General features: G+C 47.4%; 1 protein-coding gene across 2 annotated transcripts in view; it reads left to right on the top strand.

The window, feature by feature from the left end:
* Positions 1 to 24,073, top strand: part of CTNNBL1 (catenin beta like 1) — a 160,183-nt gene that overhangs the window by 60,612 nt on the left and 75,498 nt on the right. For both annotated transcript variants that reach the window (XM_066236851.1, XM_066236850.1), the window contains exons 6-10: positions 4,782 to 4,875; positions 7,736 to 7,827; positions 13,061 to 13,133; positions 13,372 to 13,430; positions 15,300 to 15,448. In XM_066236851.1, coding sequence (XP_066092948.1) covers positions 4,782 to 4,875; positions 7,736 to 7,827; positions 13,061 to 13,133; positions 13,372 to 13,430; positions 15,300 to 15,448 — 467 coding nt within the window. The remainder of the gene's footprint in view (positions 1 to 4,781; positions 4,876 to 7,735; positions 7,828 to 13,060; positions 13,134 to 13,371; positions 13,431 to 15,299; positions 15,449 to 24,073) is intronic.

Raw genomic sequence — 24,073 nt, 5'->3', positions numbered from 1 at the left:
TCGTGGTTTTAATTTGGGGCCAGTATCAGAGGCCTGGAATCACACGAGCAGAGGCTAGAGGGCGCGCAGCAGAATTTATGGTGGCACACAGTGTGCTGTTATTGCCTGCCCTTCTCCCAGTCGGGAGTCCTAAGCAATACAAGAGCCCATTGGTGGGGAGAGCACGCTTCCTGGCATTCACAGGAGTCTTTGGAGTTTAAAAGTTGGTACGCATCCACTGCTGTGACTTTTACAAAAGGTGAACATTTGTGCCTTGTAACAAGTTGACTGGGTAGCCTGGGAAATAGACTCTTCTGGAGTGGTGCATGCGAAGATGTTTTCTTTGGGGGCAGTTCTCTGGCATACCTCTCAGAAAAGACTCTGGGCTTCTTGACAGTCGTGATTAGATGACAGTCATTTTTCTACTTGTCCCAATATGTGCCGGGTGCTGGGCAGTCCCAGGCCTTTGCCCACATCTGCTTTGGCTTGGGAAGCCTTGCTTCTCCTGGGCTACCGGAACTCTCGGTCTCATCCTTTAAACCCTTGCTTTTCTCTTCTGAGTTTTTGTCAAGACTTATCACTGCAGCAGAATTTGTGTCCCCTAGCATTGTGTGTACATCCTGGCACTTGTCACGTTGGCTTATAGACATCTGTTTATAAGTTTGTCTTTCCTGAGTTGTGATTCCATCAGGGGAGTGGCGGCTCTGTCACTTACCAGCTGCGTGTCCTTGGGAGTCAGCCAGCCTTTCTGGGCTCAGTTTCTCCTCCGTAAACAGGGATAAAGGTAGTGGTGCCTGTTGTACAGGCTGCATGAGGAATGAACGAGACATTTAACATGTTCATAGAACAGAGCCTGGCACCATAAACACTCAATAAATGTTGACTATTATCTTCATAAAGGCGCATGTTAAGTACTTAGTAAATGTCAGCGTCTACCGCAAAGTGAATGTTTGTTGAATTCAACAAACATTTTTTTTATTTCAACAGATATTCAAAACCCATTTTGAACAAATAACTAAAAAAAAAAGATTGAAGGGTGTGGACCTAAATAAGACATGGGAAGAGAGAGGTTTAGTTTTTTACAAAGGATGAAATAAGTAATGGTGATAACACAAGGCAGAATATTAAGAACCGTTGTGAGCGACTCAGACCTCTGGAAGTGAGGAGGAGGGAGCAGCCACCTCGGATAGGGAAGCGTCGGGAAGGACCGCAGGGCTGCTGGGGTTGGCCTGAGTTGGGGGCTTCCATGTGAGGGGCGATGGAGCGTTCACAACCAGAGGGGGTGGAAATGTGGCTTGTCCAGAAAGCAGGTCAGGGTGCCTGGGAGCCACCACCTGCTGTGAGGAGTTTAGTAACAGTGGCCTGGCTGTGGAGAGCCAGGGACTGCCCTCCTCACCCATCTGCTCTCAGTGAACCCTGCTTAAACGTTCAACTTGGGAGTCCTCTTGGTTTGGCTTGGGCTGGTTGGCCATGCGTCTGCTGCTCGGGTCGGCGGGGTGCTGGTTGGTGGTGCGTCTGCTGCTCGGGTCAGCGGGGTGCTGGTTGGCGGTGCGTCTGCTGCTCGGGTCGGCGGGGTGCTGGTTGGCCATGCGTCTGCTGCTCGGGTCGGCGGGGTGCTGGTTGGCCATGCGTCTGCTGCTCGGGTCGGCGGGGTGCTGGTTGGCCATGCGTCTGCTGCTTGGGTCTGCTGCTCGGGTCGGCGGGGTGCTGGTTGGCCATGCGTCTGCTGCTTGGGTCGGCGGGGTGCTGGTTGGCCATGCGTCTGCTGCTCGGGTCGGCGGGGTGCTGGTTGGCCATGCGTCTGCTGCTCGGGTCTGCTGCTCGGGTCGGTGGGGTGCTGGTTGGTGGTGCTGGTTGGTGGTGCGTCTGCTGCTCGGGTCGGCAGGGGGCTGGTTGGCGGTGCGTCTGCTGCTCGGGTCGGCGGGGTGCTGGTTGGTGGTGCTGGTTGGTGGTGCGTCTGCTGCTCGGGTCGGCAGGGTGCTGGTTGGCAGTGCATCTGCTGCTCGGGTCGGCAGGGTGCTGGTTGGCAGTGCATCTGCTGCTCGGGTCGGCAGGGTGCTGGTTGGTGGTGCTGGTTGGTGGTGCGTCTGTGCTGCTCGGGTCGGCAGGGTGCTGGTTGCTCTCGGGGCTCTTACATGCGTTTCTGGATCCTACCACTTCGGTCCCTTTCCATTTCTTTTAACGTCCTCACCTTCATCTGTATGTGCTCCCAACCAAATTCATCTGTTCACTCATCCACAGAATGTTTACGGAATGCGCGGTCCATCCCGATTCTGGGAACTGGGTGTACAGCGGCGAGCAGGCAGACAGAGTCTGCTTCTGCGGCGCTCCTACTCCAGGGCAGGGAGAAACAGTAAATAAACAGGAAACAGGCAGCGGTTCGCTGCTACCCAGAGAATTACAACAGAGTGATGTGATGTGGAGTGACTGTTAGATCACTCTGGGTTAGATCGCTGGGAAAAGCCTGGGTTCTGGATGACAAGAAGAAACGAGCCATTCAGAACTCCCGCGGGCTAGACGGGGCAAGGGGGAGGGACTACGGCAGGCGTGAGCTTGACAGAGCAGAGGGACAGGCAAACGGCCAGTGCTGCTGGGGCACGGCTGGGACGAGGGCAGAGAGCACAGTCAGGGCCCAGCCGCCCTGGACTCTGTTGGCCTCGGTAGGAAGTGTGAGTGGTTGTCAGTGTGAAGGGAAGTCAGTGCAGGGTCATACGCAGGGTGGTAGTAAGACAGTCAGAACTGACATTTTAGAAAGACACTGTTGACAGCCATGTGGATAATGGACTAGATGGGCAAGACTGGAAGCTAAAGGATTACTAGGTAGGTTGCAACAGGCATAGATACTACATTATGACTATAGTGCTGTAGGTTTACTCAAAACTTATTACTTCATTAAGACTGAGTGTGTGTGTGTGATGGGTTATTATTGTTTTTAAAATAAGAAATACCCAGAACTCCTGCTAGAGGGAAAATCTCTAAACTCTTGAGAAAGCTTGTTGGCAGATTGTACAAGATAGGGAAAGATTCCTTCAAACGTGCTTGTCTGTCCCTTTTTAATTTCCTCCTCTTCTCTTGGACCTGTCCTTTCTGGTCAAGTGGGAAGGGACATCTGATTACGCCCTTGAACTTTCTTCTCTGTAGGACCCGCTGGAATATTGTGTGGGAGACCTACTAACAAGCAGAAACAACCCACAACTTATCAGAAACCGGCAGGCCTAGACAGCAGTGATTTCCGAGGCTGGGGCTGCTCTGCCTGAGCAGCCTTTAATGTTTTAATCCCCAAGCAGGATTTGTTTTTAGTCACCGTTCCAAAAGATTAGCATGAAGGTGGTAGACCCCAGGGGCTAGAGGGAATAAGACAGAATGCTAATTTATGTTTCTTACTGGGCGATATCCAGAGCTATGCATAATATAAATATTTTTCCAAGGGTTTCTCAGCTAAATGTATTTTGACTGCTTTGACCCTCCTGCAATCAGATAAAATTGCATCTAACCCAGCTAAACATAGTTTCACACTTTGCAAGCTTACAAAAGGCTGTCTGTTACAAGTGAGCTTTGTGTGGCAAGAAGAAAGAAAGGTTTTCCTCTGGCAGACACCCATTCTCCATAACCATTCAGTTCTGGGATTTGAATGTGTTGCTTACTGCCACTGTGCCCACCATATTCCAGACAGAGTCAAGGAAAGGGCTGGAATAACGCTGGTGACGCAGCGATCAGCAGGTGAACCTGGTGGCGCAGTTGCAGAACCGCAGAACTGACAAGCAGTGTGACCCCCAGTGGAGTTCCAGTGTCTGCCGCTTTAGGGTTCAGGGGGATTATAAGTCAATCAGGGTGATTTATGGAAAAACAAACTGACACGGTTCACATTTTCCCCCAGGTGCTTCTTCTTGTTTTGTTCTGTGTTCTTTCACATGCCCACATCGTCCGATTAATTAAGGAAAACATTGCAGTGGGTTTCTTTGATGAAGCCTTTGTTAGCTGTGAGATTTGAGAGCGAGCTTGTGTACCTCCTTTGTATAAAAGGGGAAAACAGCCAGTCTAAGTAGGGCGCGTGAACTTACTAACTGAACTTCTCTTGGTCCTGTCATCTGGAAGCATGCCTTTTTTTTTTTTTAAGCTGGAGAGACAGGTGGGCAGACAGACAGGAAGGGAGAGAGATGAGAAGCATCAGTTCTTTGTTGCGGCTCTTTAGTTGTTCATTGATTGCTTTCTCATACGGCCTTGACCAGGGGGCTGCAGCCGAGCCAGTGACCCCCTGCTCAAGCCAGCGACCTTGGGCTCAAACCAGCAACCTTGGGCTTCAAACCAGCGACCTCTGGGCTCAAGCTGGTGACCTCAGGGTTTCGAACCTGGGTCCTCTGTGTCCCAGGCTGATGCTCTATCCACTTTGCCACCGCCTGGTCAGACTGGAAGCATGCTTTTGACTTAAGTGAACTGCTGACCTGACTTCAGGTGGCATTTTTGTAAGGTGCTAAATACCACAGAAAAGTACAAAGAATACTGAACTTGATTTCAGATGGTCTAGGTTCAAGTGTACGAGTCCTGTCACTCACTCGCTCTGTCACCTTGACTTTCAGTCTGTCTCCTGAAGCTCCGTCTGAGGCTGGGAGTAATGACCCCTGCCCTCTCCTCGCCTCAGTCGCGTCAGGGTTTGGAGGAGGGCGGGAGGGAGGGCACACTGCACCACAGCTGGCTGGCCACTCACTCTGTCCCTCAGTAGACAAGTGAGTCTGGGAGTGGCCACATTTTGGGGACTGTTCTGTGACATGTGTCCCTCTCCTTTTGCTTCCCTGTGTCTAAAGGTGGACGGGCAGGTGGTGGCGCTGCTCGTGCAGAACCTGGAGCGCCTGGACGAGTCTGTGAAGGAGGAGGCGGACGGCGTGCACAACACTCTGGGTGAGGCCGGAGGCCGGGTCCCCGGGTCCCCGGGTCCCTGGGCTGCTCGGTGCTTGTCTGGGCCGGGGCTCGTTCCCCTCCCCCTCCCGGTAGAGTCAGTGGCAGCACTGTTTTTCCTTCTTCTCCCAAACTCTTTTTCCAAAATGAAGACCCTGTGTAAGCTTCATATAACTGCGGCCTTGGTTTAGCTTGCAGGTAATTAAAGCAGAAATTCACCTTCCTGGACCAAAACCACTGGCTCCTTGTAGCAGGCCTTTGCCTCCAAGAGTTAAAATGACGTCCATGTAGAATGAATTCGGGTGGGGGCTTTGTATATTTTACACATTTTTAATTCCGTTATGTTGGATTTCCTTCCCACTTTCCTTCAGTGGCACTGCAGACTTTTGAACAGCTGTGTATCTTTACAGGACTTTTTATCTGGAAAAGAGTTCGTGTTTCTTTCTCTTATGTCTAGTTTGCTGTGTAAACTCCAATTTGAACTTGGCTGCCTCTCCGTCCCGTGTTCCTTGGAGTGAATTCCTCTGCAGTGTTTCCCCTCCTACACCTCCTCTTTGAGGCTCCCAGCCCCCACCCCATACGGTTGCTGAACCAGTCGCCTACTGAGAAGTGTGCTTCTGGGTGGTCCTCGTTCTGACTGACCGCTGCCGGGTAGAGACCACAGGTGACAGGGCCGTAGGTAGCGCCGGGGCAGTGAGCACGCCGGCAGAAGCAGGAAGTTTGGCGAGGTTGGACGTTCTCTCAGCTGTTTTGTGTCCAGCACGGTTTCTCTTGTGGTTTATACTGTCCTCCTGAAGATGATCATAAAGAAGGAGGGGACACCCCACCTGGGGAGTAACAGGAGAGCGAACAACAATCTGTGACTTGGGGCTGGCGCTAGTCTAGGGCCGGAACTCGGCATTGCCATCTGTTAGCCGAACGCTGAATTTTGCTGAATGGAAAGCTTATCAAATGTCTTCACTGGCTGTTAATTAAAAGGGCCTGATGTAATGGAGAAAAGTACCAGGCTGGCGATCTGTAGGAGTCTGTCTTGTTTCAGCTCGGTCACCTACCAGCAGCTCGGCAGAGCCGTCCCTTCCTCCCTCCCTTACCGAGCACCGATGTTTGTCAGGCACTGTGCTAGGCACCAGGGCAGATTAAACATGAATTAGGCGTGGTTCTGCTTCTTAAGGGGCCGGCTGATGGGAGAGTCTTGAACAGAAAGGGAAGGATCACCCAGGGTGACAAGTGGTATAATAGGAATCCGTGGAGGAAGTCTCAGAACCGCTATTCAGGAGCAGGTAGGCACAGGGGCTGAATCTGAGGACGTGGACATTTTATAGAGAAATGTGGGAAGCCCCTGTGGGCAGGGGAAGAGCGTTTGCAAAGCCATGAAGGGGCCTGAGCGTAGGGAAAGCGCAGCAGTTACTGCCGCGGTGGGGAGCAGGACTGGTGGGAGATGGGACCAGCGGAGTACATCTGTCTGTCCGGATTACGGAAGACCTTACCACCATGGGAAGGTGTTCGGCTTTTAGTCTAGTGGGCAAAGTGTAAGCAAGAGAAGAAGAGTGAGTTGATGAAAATAAACGAGTTGATTTTCTTAGAAAATGTGAGAAAGTAATGTAAGGTGTTCTAATGACCTTCATCTCTGCTCCCATGGCTTTGTGTTCCACTGCCTGAGCGGCTGCCGGGCAGTGTGTGTGTGTGTGTGTGTGTGTGTGTGTGTGTGTGAGACAGAGAGAGTCAGAGAAAGGGACAGATAGAGACAGGCAGGAAGGGGGAGAGATGAGAAGCATCAATTCTTCATTGTGGCACTTTAGTTGTTCTTTGATTGCTTTCTCATATGTGCCTTGATGGGGGGTGGCCTACAGCAGAGCGAGTGACCCCTTGCTCAAGCCAGCAACCATGAGATCATGTCTATGATCCCATGCTCAAGCTGGCGACCTCGAGGTTTCGAACCTGGGTCCCCTGGGTCCCAGTCTGACACTCTATCCACTGCACCACCACCTGGTCAGGCTGCTGGGTATTCTTTAACGTGCCATTGGTGGGACTGACGTGGACAAAGGAGTGAGGGAGAAGACAGGAGGTGTGGGGGTGTCGCACCCTCTCTCCTGGGCACTGTGCTTAGAGAACCCAGCTCTGTCTGCTTTATAACACACCCGGGATCCCCTGATGGGAGTGGAAGCATTGCCTGTTAGAATGGGACTAAGTGATTTTTTTTTAGTGTCCCCCTTATAGTATCCTAGTTATGCAATAATGGTTTTTGCCTCTGCATTTTAATTTCTCCGTAAGGCAGCGGTTTGGCAGTTGTGCGAGGTAGTGGGACCACGTTCGTGTGGCCCAAGCACCTGGAAGGCACGTCACCAGCGTGGCCTTTTTCGCTCCATGCACACACGTTGTTCAGTCGAGAAGATCGTGCTTGTTTCCCTTGCAGGCCAGAGAGGACTGAAAATGGGTGAACCAGGAAAGCAGGAGACTCTAAGATGACCAGTCCCCGGTTTTCCCCTCGAGTTTTATCAAGGCTTCTTCTGTCTAGCCTCTGGGACTCCGGTGCAGTGAGGACTAGAGGGGCTTCTGGGTAGCTGTCCGCCCTCCCGTGTGTTCTGTTCCAGTGCAGTTCCCTGTCAGCACGGAAGTCTACCACTCGCTCCTTCTGTGGCTTCCATCATTTTAGTTACAAGTTTTGTTTATGATGTAACTTGAAGAAAAAACAAGAAAAACTCTGTAACATCTCCCTGGTTAATCTAAAAATGACAACACAGCATCTGGCTGGGAGGAATCCAGGGAAGTGGGAAGAGGAATAAAACGCCTGTCGTGGGATGCAGGCTCACAGCAGATGGAACAAAGTTGCCTTCCCAAATGACTGGTGTCTGTCTGCCTTCAGCGATCGTGGAGAACATGGCGGAGTTCCGGCCGGAGATGTGCACCGAGGCTGCCCAGCAGGGCCTCCTGCAGTGGCTGCTGAAGAGGCTGAAGGTGAGCCTGGCTGAGGGAAAGCAGCTCGGCCCTCTGCTGGGGGCTGGCACAGACTCATCCCTACGCTGGATGATCTGGTTTGGAAATTTCTGGTATCTCGTGTCTGTTTCTTTGTTTTTCTTCTTGTGTTTGTTTGTTTTAAAAGAAGGCTTTAAAAACAGACCTTAATACAGTACCTCTGAAAATAATACAAACATGCTGATGCTGTAAATATAAACAAACTCATGTGATACAGAAGGTATACAACTCAAAGTTCCCCTCTGCTGATGGCTTCCGGCTCCACCTCCCAGAGGCCGCCACTCTTCACAACCAGTCTTCTTTCGGTCCTTCGAGAAGTACTTTGTGCATCTACAGGAGAGAGTGTGTGTGTTTCACAAATAGAAGTGCGCAGTATTTTCTTAAAGCCCCTTACTCAGGCCTGTCTGACCTGCCGTTTCTCAGTTTTCAAACATTGGCCTTTTTACCTTTCAGACGTCTCTCTTTCCTACGCCCTGCTCTTAAAGGTCCGAGTTCTTTGGACTTCTGTATCTGTCTTTGCTCGTGCCCCTCCTTCCACCAGGAGTGACTGCTGTCTTTCTCGTATAATTTTAGATCTACACACTGTTCATTAACCAGCTTAAACCCCGACTCTTTTCATGTAGCCTCCCATCGTTTTTAGAATTGAAAGGAAATGTGTAAGTTCTGTTGCAAATAAAAAATTAAAAGCCGAGACCTGTAGATGAAGCACCTTGCCCAGTTCATGCAGCTCGTCAGCGGCAGAGCGAGACTGAAGCCTCCACTTTGTTCCTGTGCCGTTTCCATAGCACTGCTTTGCCCCGCCCATTCTGCCATCGTTCTTTCCTCTATCACCCTTTCCGCTTTTCTCCCACAGGCTCTCTGGTGGGAGACGACAGACCTGAGTTCTCACAGTTATTCACCCTTAACTATGTGTCACTTCCCTTCATGGGACATGGTTTTTTCATCACCTTTCTTTTCTTTTTTTTTTTTTTTATGTGCTCATTGTCTTTCTCCAAATATTCTTACAGCCCTTACAAGCAAGGACTGAGTCTCGATCACATTTGCATCTCCTCTCGATTGTTCTCAAGGTGTGGTTTCCAGCCAGGAGCCTCTGAACCACCTGCCAGCTGCTTAGAAATGCACGTTCTTGAACCTGCCCCACCGGACCCACTGACTCTGTCCAGCTTGGGGTGGGGCCGGCAATCTGTCTTAACACCCAGGTGATTCTGACACATACTAACGCCTAAGAACCACCATCTGACATTGTTTGTGTTTGCATTGCTTGGTGAAACCTTGCTGTTGAACTGATCGTCCTGTATTTATTCAGTAGTCTTTGAATAATTCTTAAGTGTGTAGCACATTGGTGAGTCTGCTTTTTGTATGGGTGGCCTAGCAGTACATAGAGATGCTCTTAGATTTCTTCATCCACTAAATGAAATCTCGCTAATTTGTGCTAATGAGGATGAAATCCATTGCAGATGATTGCAGTAAGTAGTTTAGCAGGTAAGCAAATAACAGTAGTGTGAGACATTGTGGCACACAGTGTATCTTTTAATGGGGAATACAGACTTATTAGGACATCATCATGTACTATTGAAAATGACACCAACCTCCCCACCCCCAATTTTTTCTTTTCCAAAGAAACAAAATTAAGATTCCCCTTTGTTTCCCAATTAAACCAATGCTTCAAACACAGTGGCATATGAGCTAATACATTGAGAACTGGCTGCGCTGTGCTACATGTACAACGGGTTCATGCCAGGTCCTCAGCCTCTCTGACCAGGAGCCGGGTTTGCAGGCGCCGTCTGCTCTGACAAGTGCACCAGGCTGTAGATATGTCTGAGCTGCCCCACGCGTCGCAGTACCAGAGGTGAGCTGCAGACATAACCTCAAGCTTCTGGCTGCGGGTGGTAGCATAATTGTTTTGTACTTTCCAAAAAAGCAGCAGCTCCCAAAAAGGTGAAGTTTAATTTTATTCAAGGCTAGGACATGCTGAGCGCCAGCCTCTGCTTGACTCTGTAATTACTCTGACGGCTGGAAGATTTCGGATCACCAGGCCCCTGGATGGAGAAGGGTCCGGAGGTTCCGTGTCTCACTGGTTTATTCTGCCAAGTTCAGGAGACTGTGCCTGCGAAGTGAATGCTCCTTTCTTCTCATCTTGTCCTTGTAGTGTGGCAGTTTGGTATTTTGCAGGCTTGGAGGCTGTCGTTCCTGGCAGGTGACTTTTGTCTTTGGCTAGACATAAAAGATTATTTTCCTCCCTCCCTCCCCCCGCCTAACCCATAGTTTATTTCTTTTATATCCGATTAAAGTATTTGTCATCTTCCTTCTCCTCCTCATCATCATCATCACCAACACCCCCACCACCATTGTTTTCCCTACCTGATGAGAGTGTCATGTATTGGCATTTTATTATGTGCAGAGAGTCTAGGTACTGTACATACATTATTTCTGATCTTCACAAACCTCAAAGTGAGAGCTGCTATCCCCAGTTTTCATATGTGGGAAGAACTGGGGGGGTGGGGAATGCCTCTCCCAAATCCCATGGGAAGTACGTGGGAGAGCCTAGCACAGCGGGAGAGCCTAGAACAGCCTGGGAGCTTAGAACAGCCCGGGAGCCCAGCACAGCCCGGGAGCTCAGAACAGCGGGGGAGCCTAGAACATGAGGGAGCTCAGAACAGCAGGGGAGCCTAGCCCAGCGGGGGAGCCTAGAACAGCCCGGGAGCTCAGAACAGCGGGGAGCCTAGAACATGAGGGAGCCTAGAGCAGGTGCCTGGCTATCTTGAACGCCTCCCCTCTTGCCGGCTGCTTCCCCGCCGGCACCCTCTGCAGGGTCTGCGGCATGGCAGGGCTCGCTCTGGAGCTGTGGGCCCTAATCCTTTTGGCTTTCTGATCAGATTACTCCTTCAGGCCAATTTTTCTATCAAAGGACCTGTATTTTAAGAAAATGATGCGATTATGATTTTGACTGTTTTTTTGTTTTGTTTTTTAAATTAACTCTGGGCAAATTAGAAACTCCTTGAAGTGTCACAGAGCAAAACTGGATATTTTTCTGAGGGAATTAAAATAAAATACATTTTTATTTCATTCTTAAATACCACAGTTATTTACGAGTAGATGTGTCTGCCTTTTGCGTTGTGCCCAACCTCTAAAACCCTGGAATCAGATTGAATATACCCGCCTCTTTCCGATTTCACATGGCTCAGTTATCACAGAGCCACCAAAACCCAACTTCACAAAGGTAGGATGTCATGAGCAGAAATGCACCGGGAGCTAGTCGTTAATGACGTGCTCAGTAGATGTCAACTGTCACTGTACTTTCCTTGGGAATTGAAAATGTCCTACAGTGCCCCTGCGAATTCAGTGACACCCCGGGTGCCTCGGCACACAGTTTGGGGACCGCAGAAGGTGTCACATCAGGAGAGCATGCTCGTTAGTCATACCTAGACATGTCTGATCCCAGATTCATGCCCATTTTTTAATGGACTGTATTTCTTGATAAAATTAATTCATGGCCATAATTTAATTTAATGCCATCACAACAGATGATGTTCATGTCAAATTCACCTCTTGTTTTCCGTCATGTTCAGTTCTTTGTCTTCAATAAATATTTGTTGAAAACAAAAGAGAAGATCTATCCCCTACCTGAGAGACAGGGGTTTGTAAAATCAAATAAAGGACGAGAGAGGCATTGGGACCACAGAAAGGCTATTGTCCTAGGGGCCGGATTCTTTTGGCTTCTTTCCGTTAAGTATATCTTGTTTTAAACAAGAACCTTGACCCTTGCAAAGTATATAAGGTAGTGTGGCTTCAATTTTTTAAAATGGCAATACTTGAACTTAAATAATTTGAGTAAATAATTTTATTAGCAAATTCTTGATTCTGATGGAGGTGCTCACCCGTTGGCTTTTCACGTTTGTGTTTTGATTTTTTATAAAACTGTTGTTCTTAAAGAGAAACATGCCGCAAATTGCATTTAAACCTTGGCCCTTATGCTGAATTTCTTGAAACAAGGCCTTAAGCTTGCCCGAGAGCACACCTTGCAGTCAGCACACGTAAGACCTTGCATTTATAGATCTTTTAATCTAAGATGGGTCATACCTGGTCAGCCTCCTGAAACCCCGTGGGGTGCACTTAGGCCTGCCGAGGGAGACGTGAACAGAAACCTGAAAAGACGCCAGCGTGGCTTCATTAGGGGCCACTCTTCCTTCTTAAGTACAAAATCAATGTCCAAATAGAACGGTGAATGGCGCCACAGTGATGGAAGTGTTAGCTTCGAGATAAACACTTCCCCTGTCCTTTCCAGGTACAGAAATTATTTGTCATTTCAAAAAAACCTGGATAGGGAGCAAGGCTGCTGCTGATTAACAGTTGTTGTCTATGATCCTGCATTTTCAGGGTGAAGAACCTGATAAATAAAAGCACATTGCCGAGGCTCGCTCCTCTCTGCGCCTTTATGTAGGGGGCGCTGTTAGTGGTGCGAGATTTGTGTCGCCAGTGAAGCAGCATTGTGGGGGGCCGTGGAAGAGGGTCTCTGCAGTAGCTGAAACTCCCAAGTAGCAGGGCATGCAGCAGGGAAAAGAATTGTGGGTAGTAATTTGGGTGTTCAAATATTAACACATTTCTGCATATTTAATGTGGTTTCCTTTTTAAATGGTAGGCAGATTACGGCACGCCAGCAGATAGGTTTGTGATTTAAAATTAAATTTTAAACATTAAAAAAAAATCCAGAGGCACTACTTTGTTATAAATATATCCCCAACTAATCCAAATAAGAACTTGCTTTCTTTTCAACTCTCTAATGTGTCAGCTAATTCGCAGCCTAATTTTATGATTAGAACTTGTGGACAAAGCTTCCGTGATAGCTTTTAATCTTGAAAGTTCAAAAATTTCAATTATTCATCCAGTTCACCGTTGAGTATGTACTCTGCGCTAGACAGTATTCTCTGGACTCAAATCGGGGAATCTGGGAAGGCTTCACAGAGGAGGTGACATTCCTACCTGGGCATTAGGACTGTGCAAACCATTGTGTTCATCTGCCATTTATGGTTTCCCCATATAGTACTTGAGAGCAGAGGCAGACTTTTTTTTTTCTCTTTGCCCTTCACCTGCCTTTTCCCTTTCTAACTGCTATTTCTCTGTAACCCAGATGCTACTACTTGTGAAAAATTTGTGCTGAGGAGGAAAACAGGGCCCTCTAACATTTCTTTTTCTCCTTTCTCCTATTTCCTCGCAGGCAAAGATGCCTTTCGACGCCAACAAGCTGTACTGTAGCGAGGTGCTGGCCATCCTGCTGCAGGACAATGACGGTGAGGCGCCCTCTCGGTATTGATATTCTGCTAGGACGGGAGCCAGGCTTGTTGCAGACCGTGACAGCCGGCGCTCTTGCCTTTGGCATCCCCTTGCTCTCCCTCTCGCTCTCCGTGCAGCTTTTGTGCTCTGTCAAGCGGTATTGATTTTGTTTGCTGATGTATCAGTGTTAGACGGCTGTAAAATCTGACAGTTAGCTTCATTTTTTTTCTGCCCTCTATTTTTTTCCCCTTTTAGAAAACAGAGAATTGCTTGGGGAGCTGGATGGAATCGATGTGCTTCTTCAGCAGTTATCCGTGAGTAATTCTTAGGCTTCCTGTCCGCCACGAAGATGCATGGCCTGCTCTAAATGGGGGGCGGAGCTGGAACTGTGGGAAGGCATAAGCCGCGTGATGCCGGGCATATGGAGCGTGTTGCTAGGTTTGAGGTTACAGTGGAGGGCCATGATTTGCCTCCTCTTCTTAGTCATCTGCTTTTTATGGCCAGATAGCTCTGTGTATCTGGTGTGAACTTTCTCGGTCTCCTGATAGTTATCAATCCAAAAGGGGTGTGCTTCCTGCTTGAGTGTATGTTGTGGGGCTACAAATACCAAATGATTTTCAGCTGACCCACTCCCTAGATTATCCACTGTCTTTCCTTTCAGTCTGCCACTAAAATGGAGCCTATTCAGTCTGATTGGTTGGCTCAGCAGTAGAGCCTCAGCCCGGCATGTGGAAGTCCTGGGTCAGGAAGTCCTGATTTCTAGTCAGGGCACACAGGAGAAGCAACCATCTACTTCTCCACCCCTTCTCCTTCCTCCTCTCTCTCTCCTTCTCTCTCTTCTCCTCCTGCAGCCATGGCTCAAGTGGTTTGAGCAAGTTGGCTCAGGGCCTTGAGGATGGCTCCATGGCCTCTCCTTAGGTGCTAAAATAGCTTGATTGCCGAGCAATGGAGCAGTAGCCCCAGATGGGCAGAGTACTGCCTGGTAGGGGGCTTGCTGGGTGTATCCCAGTCAAGGTGCATGCGGGAGTCTGTCTCTTTGCCTTACTGCCTCTCACTTATTTAAAAAAAAAAAATGGAGCCTATTCATTTTCCAAATAAGTTTAAGGAGTACAGGTTCCAGTGCAGCGGGCTAGAGGTCACAGAGCAGGAAGGGTGTGGCACTGGAGTCTAGAATGAGAAATTGGAAATTGCTACTTGTTCATCGTAAGAAATGTAAATCCAGTTGAAATGTTGCTCTGCTGGCATTCCAAAAACACTGTTAAGATTTTTTTCTAACAAATCTCATCTGTGCTAGTTCAAAAACAGGACCGAAAATAGATCACTTGGATAAAATCTTGAGCGTGTTGGGAGTGTCGGAGATGTCAGTTTGCATACAGCCTCCATCTTGATGCCAGCAGCCTGGGTGGCTTGGCCTCCACCCTAAAAAACAGAGCTTTGAAATACGAATCCGTTTTCAGTTCTGGGAAAGTGCTTAGTCCTGTTCCTGCGAGAGTATTGATCATTTGGTAGTAGACTGTATGGGCACGCATACACTGTTAGGAGGCTTTCCTCTGAACGTGCCACATCCATCTCTGGCAGAGACAGAACTTCTGCTTTAAGCTGTTCCCACGACTTAGCGCCACAACTGCTGTGTGAGGCAGTTCAGTAGCCCGGATAGGTAGAAAACTTCTTTACGTTGAGTCAGGATTTGCCCTTCTGGATTGCGGTCATTGTTTAGAAGAGGAAAAGGTGGGCTGTGGTTGGGTTGGGCAAGTGGAGGGCTTTGGGGATAACTGGCAAAGTCGTTTCTTGAGTTGGATGCTGGTTTCAGGTGTGTTCACCTTATTCATTTAGGTACACGTGTCTTTTATGGAGTTTCCTGTATCTGTGTTATATTTCATAGTAAATTTCTTTTTTTAAAAAAATCTGCCCCTTTGGAACTATCAATCACTCACTGATGGACCCAGTGGTCAGTTGAGTGTTATGGGGTTTTTTGCAAGAACTGATACTCATTTATTTAATACCTTTCAATCAGAAAGCCCAGTTTCTCTAAAGCAGAAACTAATGAGACTTTTGTTTGGTAAGCTTCTATTCTCTCTACTGCGGGGTTGTCATGCCAGGCAGGCTTTGGAAATTATTGACTGCTGGCTGATGAAAAGACATTCTCTTAAGGCTCTGTGCTTTCTGATGTCTTTGCTTGACAGGTGTTTAAAAGACACAATCCCAGCACCGCCGAGGAGCAGGAGATGATGGAGAATCTGTTTGATTCCCTCTGTTCGTGCCTAATGCTCAGTTCCAATCGTGAGCGCTTCCTGAAGGGCGAGGGTCTTCAGCTGATGAATCTCATGCTCAGGTATGTTTCCCACCTCCCAGCTCTCCGGACTTCTTACCCAGCTCCTCTCTCTTAGCCTGGATTCAAGAACAGGTGGTTATGGTCTTTTATTCCCTTGAGCTTCCTCTTAGATATATATAAACTAGGAAGTCTTCAGGGGCATATGTGTTATTTTCTAAAGTGAAAATGGGTGAATAAAAGTGTCTTTTGGTCTGTTCTCTATTGTGTCCCTTAGTAATATGACCACTCCGTTGAACGGAAATGTCTTTTTGCTCCTTCTCTTAGTGTGTTGGTTTTGGGAAATTTAAAACTTATAAACATAGCATATGTTAATTTCTAAACATAGCCCATTTTTTATGTCCCATATAGACCTACTTATGCCATACGTTTGTCTTTATTTTATTATTGACAGCAAAATATCATTCATATTTTTTCTTTATACATATTTTTCAATATACATTATTTTCGATAACAAATGTTGCACGTGCTATGTGGTTAGTTAGCACAGGAGACATGAAAATGTGCAAGACAGTTCTAAAACTTTTTTATAGTATTTTCTTGGTATATCTTATTTATGTTCTAATATTTTAAAGTATTTAATGTGGATATCATGTTAGTATATTTCACAGAATCCTAAAGTTGGAAATAATTGGAAGGTATCTTATATCCATAGCTCTTTTGAAAAATCCGGGTCCTGGCCAATGACTCAGTGTATAGAGTGTCAGCCTGGCACATGGACATCCTGGGTTCGATTGCTGGTCAGGGCCCACAGGAGAAGTGACCATCTACTTTTCTCCCACTCCCTCTTCCCTCCTCTTCCCCTCTTGCAGCCAGTGACTCAATTGGGTTGAGCATGGCCCCAGGCACTGAGGATAGCTTGGTTGGTCTGAGCACATCAGTCTCAGGCACTAAAAATAGCTCAATATTTGAGCATCAGCCCCAGACAGGGGTTGCCTGGTGGATCTTGATTGGAGCATGTGCAGGAGTCTGCCTCACTATCTCTTCTCCTCTCACCAAAAAAAAAAAAAAAGGAAAAAAGAAAAAGTCTGGCTAAGAAGAGGAGTAGAGATACAGGGTGGCAAGAGGAAAGGTGTAACCAGAGTGTGGTGTAGAGTCAGAGACAGTTTTCTAAACTGAGGGGTACGAGATTGTGTCTACACGGTTGGAGGACTAATCATTATTGAATTACACTTTATGAAATTGAGCCAGAGTCTATGGCCTTGAAACTTCTATTCCCATACACTGACAGCTCTGTGAAACTATTTTTGACAAAACATTCTTATAAATTGGACATAGTGCCTATTATATACAATTTAGAATACAGACGTGTAAAACTGCTGTTAAAATGCTGAGAAGATGCTGTTTTGAGCACTGGGCTTATAGAAAAATGGCTGAGACAGGACTCGCGCTTCCAAGGGGACTAAAGAAAACAGCCCTATCGCCACAATACAAGCAAACTTTGGGTGTATATTCCTAGTCCTTTTGTTCTGTAACGGCTTTCTTGTTTCTAACAGCTTTTTAGGCCTGTCACACATGTAATTTTCTCTACTGTTTCTTTTTAAACTAAATATGCCGCTTCCCATGCTGTGACATAATCTTCATAAGAGTTTTCAATAACTGCATAATGGGCTCTAAGGGACAGTAGCTTACTTAGTATTCTGTTGTTGCTATTGAGGTTACTTCTAGCGTTCTGCTGTTATAACAAACTCTACAATGACCGTTCGGTGTTTAACATTGCCTTTGTATTTAATATTATCAAGGTCTGTGTTTCTAAAATATCTTCTCTTTAACGGCGTGAGTAGCCGGGATCACAGTGAACATCTTCATCTGTCCAGCGTCTATCAGACCTTAGATTGATGGGAAATCTTCCTTTGAGGAATTACTTTAAAATTTTTGTTTTTAAGTGCAGAAAGGGGCACTGAAGTTATTCAGAGGTCTTTAGTGTTCAGGTAATTTTCTGCTAGCCTTAAATTCTTTTGAGACTTCTGTTTGCTTATCTCCATTACCCTTCTAATTGCCTGTCCTTTTCTTGAAATGACCAACCTTCTCTCAAACAAATAGCTAGTGAAGAAGATGCATTTGGCTTCCCGGGCCTTCTAACCTTAAAGCTGCACTCTGCAGGGACTTGTCCCTAAGCTTCTTAAAGGTCTGACCGGCCAGTGCCTGCGGATGGTGAGGTGCAGAGTGCAGAAAGGAAGTGGTGCATCTGCAGCGAGGGGGGGGGGGGGCTGGGTACTGTGCAGCGGTGGGGGGGGTTGTAAATAACCGGAAACATGGACTCTTCCAGCAGGAGTGCTGAGATTCTGGGACCTAATTAAAGAGAAGCTCAAAGGCTTAGACGCTACTTCTCTCTGCTCTCCTAACTTTCTTTCTGAATGCTGAAGTTACTGTTAGATTAATTCTCTCACATTAATGAGCTGTATTAGCGGATTCAGCGTTTCCTTTTTTCTCTTTCCCATGCTCTTTGTTCTATGTTATTTTTGTTATTTTTCTTCTTCCGACTCCCAAATGGAAAATTTAATTGGAAGGGATCTTTTTTCTTCTTCTAGATTTGTCCTTCGTGATCTCCTAGCAAGAGCTGCCTCGCTGCTCTGTTAGAGAGAGGCTATTCGAGAGTAGGAAGCTGTAACACTAGACGTGCAAGGGAATTTCTATAGTTCCATTGCCCTGAAAGCCTGGTTTTTACTTTGATTCAGGCATTTCTCACAGTTCTGGGGTGTGCACCTGAGAGGTGCAGGGGCAGTACAGCACGGGAGTGATATAGGCGCCCCCAGAGAGTCCTGACCCGCGTGGATCCTTGGCTTTGTGCAGGGAAGACTTCAAACACAGCGGAGTTGAAAGTGAAAGAGAGTTTATTAGTGAAGCAGTGAGACACAGATTAGGCTAATGCACAGACAGAGCAGCCCCTCCCTGGTGGGATTTGCTTCTTTTATTGAGGCTCATTTTATTGAGAGGTAAGGCTTTCAACGAGAGGGAAGGACTGTTCAGGTTCTTTCCAGGGGAAGGGGTGGAGACTTCTCAAAAAGCCCTGTCAGCCATTTTGATTCCCTCTATGGGCTTTCTGGTTTATCCTGAAGGTGAAGGGTGTGCTGTTTAGTATGTTAATGTATTACAATGAGCGTATATTGAGTCTAGGGGTTACCATAAGGTAAAATTAATTGCCATGTTGGATCAAGCTAGTCTTTGCCAGTTCTGAGCCATAAATCCTTTGAGGATTGGTCTTACGGTCTCTTTGACCATCCCTGTAGCCCTTATTGGTATGAAGTTTTAGCAATTTGAGTGAGTTTATGCATTGTAACTTTAATTTGCATATACCTGATGACTAGTGATGTTGAGCGTCTTTTTATATACAAGTTGACTTTTCTTACATCTTTTGCTTAAGTCAAATTTCTGTTCAAACCTTTTGTCTGTTTTTTAATTTGGGTTGTCTTACTGAATTTTAAATGTGGTTTATTCTAGTTACAAATCTTTATCAAGAACACAAACAGGCCCTGGCCAGTTGGCTCAGCGGTAGAGCGTCGGCCTGGCGTGCAGTAGTCCCAGGTTCGATTCCCGGCCAGGGCACACAGGAGAAGTGCCCATCTGCTTCTCCATCCCTCGCCCTCTCCTTCCTCTCTGTCTCTCTCTTCCCCTCCCGCAGCCAAGGCTCCACTGGAGCAAAGATGGCCCGGGCGCTGGGGATGGCTCCATGGCCTCTGCCTCAGGTGCTAGAATGGCTCTGGTTGCAACAGAGCGACGCCCTGGATGGGCAGAGCATCGCCCCCTGGTGGGTGTGCTGGGTGGATCCTGGTCGAACGCATGCGGGAGTCTGTCTGACTGCCTCCCTGTTTCCAGCTTCAGAAAAATACAAAAAAGAAAGAAAGAAAGAAAAGAACACAAACAGGTTATAGGGTTTTTGTGACCTTCAAGGCTGTAGGGAAGCCAGGTGTCAGCTGTCGTCCTCGGCCCTCTGCCCTGTGTGGTGTGTGTGCCCATGCTAAGCTTCAGAACCGAAGCCAGCACAAGTGTCCACACTTCAGTTTATCTCTGTTGGGGGCCCTTGAACCTCTCTGCTTCCATGATCCTCCTGGTATTTCAGGGTTATGGCTTAGGTTTTCATTTCTTTTTTTTTTTTAATTTTTAATTTTTTTTAAGACTTTATTCATTTTACAGAAAGAGAGAGGAAGCATGTGTGAGAGAAAGAGAGAAGGGCGAAAGAGCAGGAAGCATCAACTCCCGTATGTGCCTTGACCAGGCAAGCCCAGGGTTTCGAACTGGCGGCCTCTGCATTTCCAGGTCGACACTTTATCCACTGCGCCACCACAGGTCAGGCAGGTTTTCATTTCTTACAACCTTTGTACTCAAGGTCCAGAGAAGCCCTTCGTGCAGATTTGTTCTTCTGGCTTTTGTTTCCGGGGCACGTTTGTAGGTCTGGTGTCTCTGCCCTCACTCCCCAGCCTTTCCCCTTTCGTCCCCTCCCCCCAGGCATAGTTCAGTTGTCAGGCGACTTCTCCTTCCTGTGTTAAGATTATCTGGATTTCACAGTGCTTGACAGAATCAATAAGGGGAAAGAAAGCTATTGTTTTTTTTTTCCCCTCTGCCAAAGGACAGATGAAGTCATTTTGGGGAAAAAGGAAAAGATTGTTCAGGTGATATTTAAAAATGAAACTCATGCTGTGAAAAAAGCCACAGGCCTTCATCCCAGAGTATAGGACCCTCCGAAAAGGTTATTTTTGTTATTTTCATTTGACCACAGTGTTCCAATAAAGACAGGGAAAAGGGAAGGGAAGGCAGGGGGTGAGAACCTCTTGCACAGAGAAAGGCAGAGAGAAAATGCTGCCCTGTGTGTCAGGGAGGTTGACCTCATTCTCGTGATCTGAGAGTCAAGATTTAGGGTACGGGCCCTGGCCGGGCGCTGGCTCAGCGGTAGAGCGTTGGCCTGGCGTGCGGGGGACCCAGGTTTGATTCCTGGCCAGGGCACATAGGAGAAGCGCCCATCTGCTTCTCCACCCCCCCCCCCTCCTTCCTCTCTGTCTCTCTCTTCTCCTCCCGCAGCCAAGGCTCCATTGGAGCAGAGATGGCCCGGACACTGGGGATGGCTCCTTGGCCTCTGCCCCAGGCGCTGGAGTGGCTCTGGTTGTGGCAGAGCGACCCCCCGGAGGGGCAGAGCATCGCCCTCTGGTGGGCAGAGCATTGCCCCCTGGTGGGCGTGCCAGGTGGATCTCGATTGGGCGCATGCAGGAGTCTGTCTGACTGTCTCTCCCCGTTTCCAGCTTCAGGAAAAAAAAAAAAGATTTAGGGCACGAGAAGGCTATTTGGATGGCCCGTGGCCAGCAGCAGAACAGTTAGGACATGAATGTGAGCCAAGTGGTAGTTTCATAGTCAGGGATAGTCGAGAGACAAGTAAAATTTGAGGAAGTCACAATTTATTGTGCATTTTAATGGTGATTAGATTCAGAGAGTACACTTCACAGAAATAAGACTGAGTTATACTTGCAGGGCAGCAATTTTCAACCCGTGTGCTGCAAGAATTTTTGAAACATGCAATACGTGACTGTTTAGACAGGGGGGCTGACCCCCTATCCCTTAGATTGCCAAATTACAAAAAAATTACAACAGCCAACATAGCAATGGCCGTCCAGCGTGAATGAATCAAAATTAGACTTCTTTTTTTGTCAGAGCAGCAAAAAATAAGTTTTTAGTGTACTGCAGAATTTTAGTGATTCATTTCTGTGTGCCATGAAACACAAAAGGTTGAAAATAAGGGAGAGGCCATTGGAGAAGGTAGCGGGAAGCGAGGGCAGAGCTCCCAGTGTGCCGTCCTTGTCTCCTGCGCGGAGTCTGGGTTGCCGTTTCCATGTTCTGGGTTACAGATGTCTCTCTTTGGCAAGATGGCTGCCACGGAGAGAAGAGTCCAGTATGTCAGCTTCGATTCTCCTGTACTCCAGAACATTTGCTTCTTGCCACGACAAAGCACTTTCTTAACTAGATGTCCTTGCACCAAATGGTTCATTGTTCTCTAAGAAACAACTATGCCAGTGGGAGACAAGAATTACATTGTCAGTTTCCTGGAAAACGTTGACATGAAGCTTATTACTTCTGTTGTAAAGCCCTGTTCCAGTTAGAAAGGGATGAGACCACTGTGATCCTGAGGGGTGTGTACAGCTGCAGCTTGGGATTGCGTGGCGGAAACACAGGGAACCCCTCCTGGTTATTAACTGTTGACAAAAAAAAAGGAAAGAGGAGGGTACATAGACACATCCATTTCAGGAACCACCAAGTTGTTTTCCTCTGAGGGTGTTTGGTAAGATTTTCTTTAAGGAAAAGTGCCTCTGACAAAGCAAACAGTAGAATAGTGATGGTGTACGATCTGCAGAGTAGGTCTTTGCCGGCCTGACTCTGGGCTCTGAGCTTGTACCAGAACAGACATAGGTAGGTACTCTAGCCTGGGAAAAAATTTTTAACCTTGAAATTTTATTCCCTTGGATTTAACTTATTCTGTAGTTCATAATGAACATATGAAGATGCAAACGCTTACTGCAGTTTAATTCTTGGTGTCCTTTACAGGGTGATGATGATGGTGGTGGTGATGGTGTTTTTTTTTGTTTTTTTTTTTCAATGAGTAGTGGGGAGGCAGGGAGACAGGCTCCCACATGTGCCCCCGACCGGGATCCACCCGGCAAGCCCCTTACAGGGTGATGCTCTGCCCATCTGGGGCAGCTGCTCTGTTGCTCGGCAACTGACCTATTTCAGTGCCTGAGGTGAGGCCATAGAGCCATCCCCAGCAATCAGGACTGACTTGCTTGAACCATTTGAGCCATGGCTACAGGAAAGAGAGAGAAGGGGAAATGGAGGGGTAGAGAAGCAGATGGGTGCTTCTCCTGTGTGCCCTGACAGGGAATCACACCTGGGACTTCCACACGCCGGGCCGACCCTCTACCGCTGAGCAACTAGCCTATGATGATGTTTTTAAGAGCAAGAGCCTTTCTTCCGACATTCAGTCTCCAGGATCCAACTACAAAAGGCTAAATAATAACACACACCTTTCCAAAGTCAGCTGTGTAGAGTTTGTGCTCCAAACTGCACACATAGATCTTGTTTGTCCAACAAGTGTTCCCTTTCTCCACTCACTGAATATTACCATTCTCTCTTACATGGGTAATAGTGCTTTGCACCTGTTCTCTAGGAACCCGAAAAGTGCTTCAAAAACACAAAATAATCCTTCCAACAGCCCTCCAGGCTGGCGTTGCCTCTCCATAAACTGGGAAGTGCTGTGGCTGAGAAGGCAGGTTAACACTGAAGCAAGACGGGCTGGCAGGGCGTGCCCAGGACCTGGCTGAGCTCCTCCCTCAGGCCGCGTAGCTGGTCATTCTGGGGTTAAACTGCACATATTCAGCGTGTGCAGTTTTATGAGTTGTGCAATATTTTTTGTTCCATGTTTATTGGTTAGGAAACTTATTTAGCTCTTTTTTTTTTTTTTTGCTTTTTTTAGTGGTTGTTTTAAGGTTTATGATATGCATCTTTAGCTTATCACAGTCTATCTTCAAGTAAATGTTATACCGTTTCATCTATGGTGTCAGAACCTTACAACAGTAAGTTTCTGTTTCTCCTTCCTTGCCTTTGTGCTATGGTTATTATACATTTTACTTCTATGTATGTTACAAATTTTATTATCTATTCTTTTTAAATTGTCAGTTAATTTTTTGTTTTTTAATTTAGTGAGAGGAGGGGAAGCAGAGACAGACTCCCTCAGGCACTGCAACCAGATCCAGCTGGCAAGCCCACTAGGGGGCAGTGCTCTGCTCATCTGAGGTGTTGCTTCATTGCTGAGCAACCAAGCTCTTCTTAGTGCCTGAGGTAGAGGCCACAGAACCATCCTCAGCGCCTGGGGCCGACTCTCCTATAGGAGAGGAAAGAGAGATAGAGATATATATATATATAGAGAGAGAGAGAGAGAGAGAAGTGAGAGGGGGAGGGGTAGAGAAGCAGATGGGCACTTCTCTTTTGTGTCCTGACCTGGAATTGAATCCGGGAATCGAACCCAGGACGTCCACACGCTGGGCTGATGACACTCTACCACTGAGCCAACCAGCCAGGGCTGGTCGGTTAACTTTTAAAGTTTTTTTTTTTGTTGTTGTTTTTTTACAGGGACAGAGAGTCAGAGATAGGGACAGACAGACAGGAGAGAGATGAGAAACATCACTTCTTCGTTGCAGTTCCTTAGTTCATTGATTGCTTTCTTATATGTGCCTTGACTGTGGGGCTACAGCAGACTGAGTAACCCCTTGCTCAAGCCAGCGACCTTGGGTCCAAGTTGGTGAGCTTTTTGCTCAAACCAGATGAACCCATGCTCAAGCTGGCGACCTCAGGGTCTCGAACCTGGGTCCTCTGCATCCCAGTCCAACACTCTATCCACTGTACCACCGCCTAGTCATGCCAAAGATTTTTTTTAATTAAGAAAAAAGTCTGTCTATCTCTACTTACCTAGATATTTGCCTGCCAGTGCTCTTCATGCCTTTATGTAGATACCGATTCCATCTGCTACTAGTTTTCTTCTTCCTAAAAGATTCCCTTCAACATTTCTGTAGCCCTGCTCTATTGGTGATGACTTCTGGTCAGTTTCTCTGTATCTGAGAAAGTGCTTGCCTTCAGCTTGAACGATGTTTT

Source organism: Saccopteryx bilineata, chromosome 6 (assembly GCF_036850765.1).
Source record: "Saccopteryx bilineata isolate mSacBil1 chromosome 6, mSacBil1_pri_phased_curated, whole genome shotgun sequence".
Classification (NCBI taxonomy): domain Eukaryota; kingdom Metazoa; phylum Chordata; class Mammalia; order Chiroptera; family Emballonuridae; genus Saccopteryx; species Saccopteryx bilineata.
Note: the sequence above shows the minus strand (reverse complement) of the source record. Positions and strands in the feature narration are given on the sequence as shown.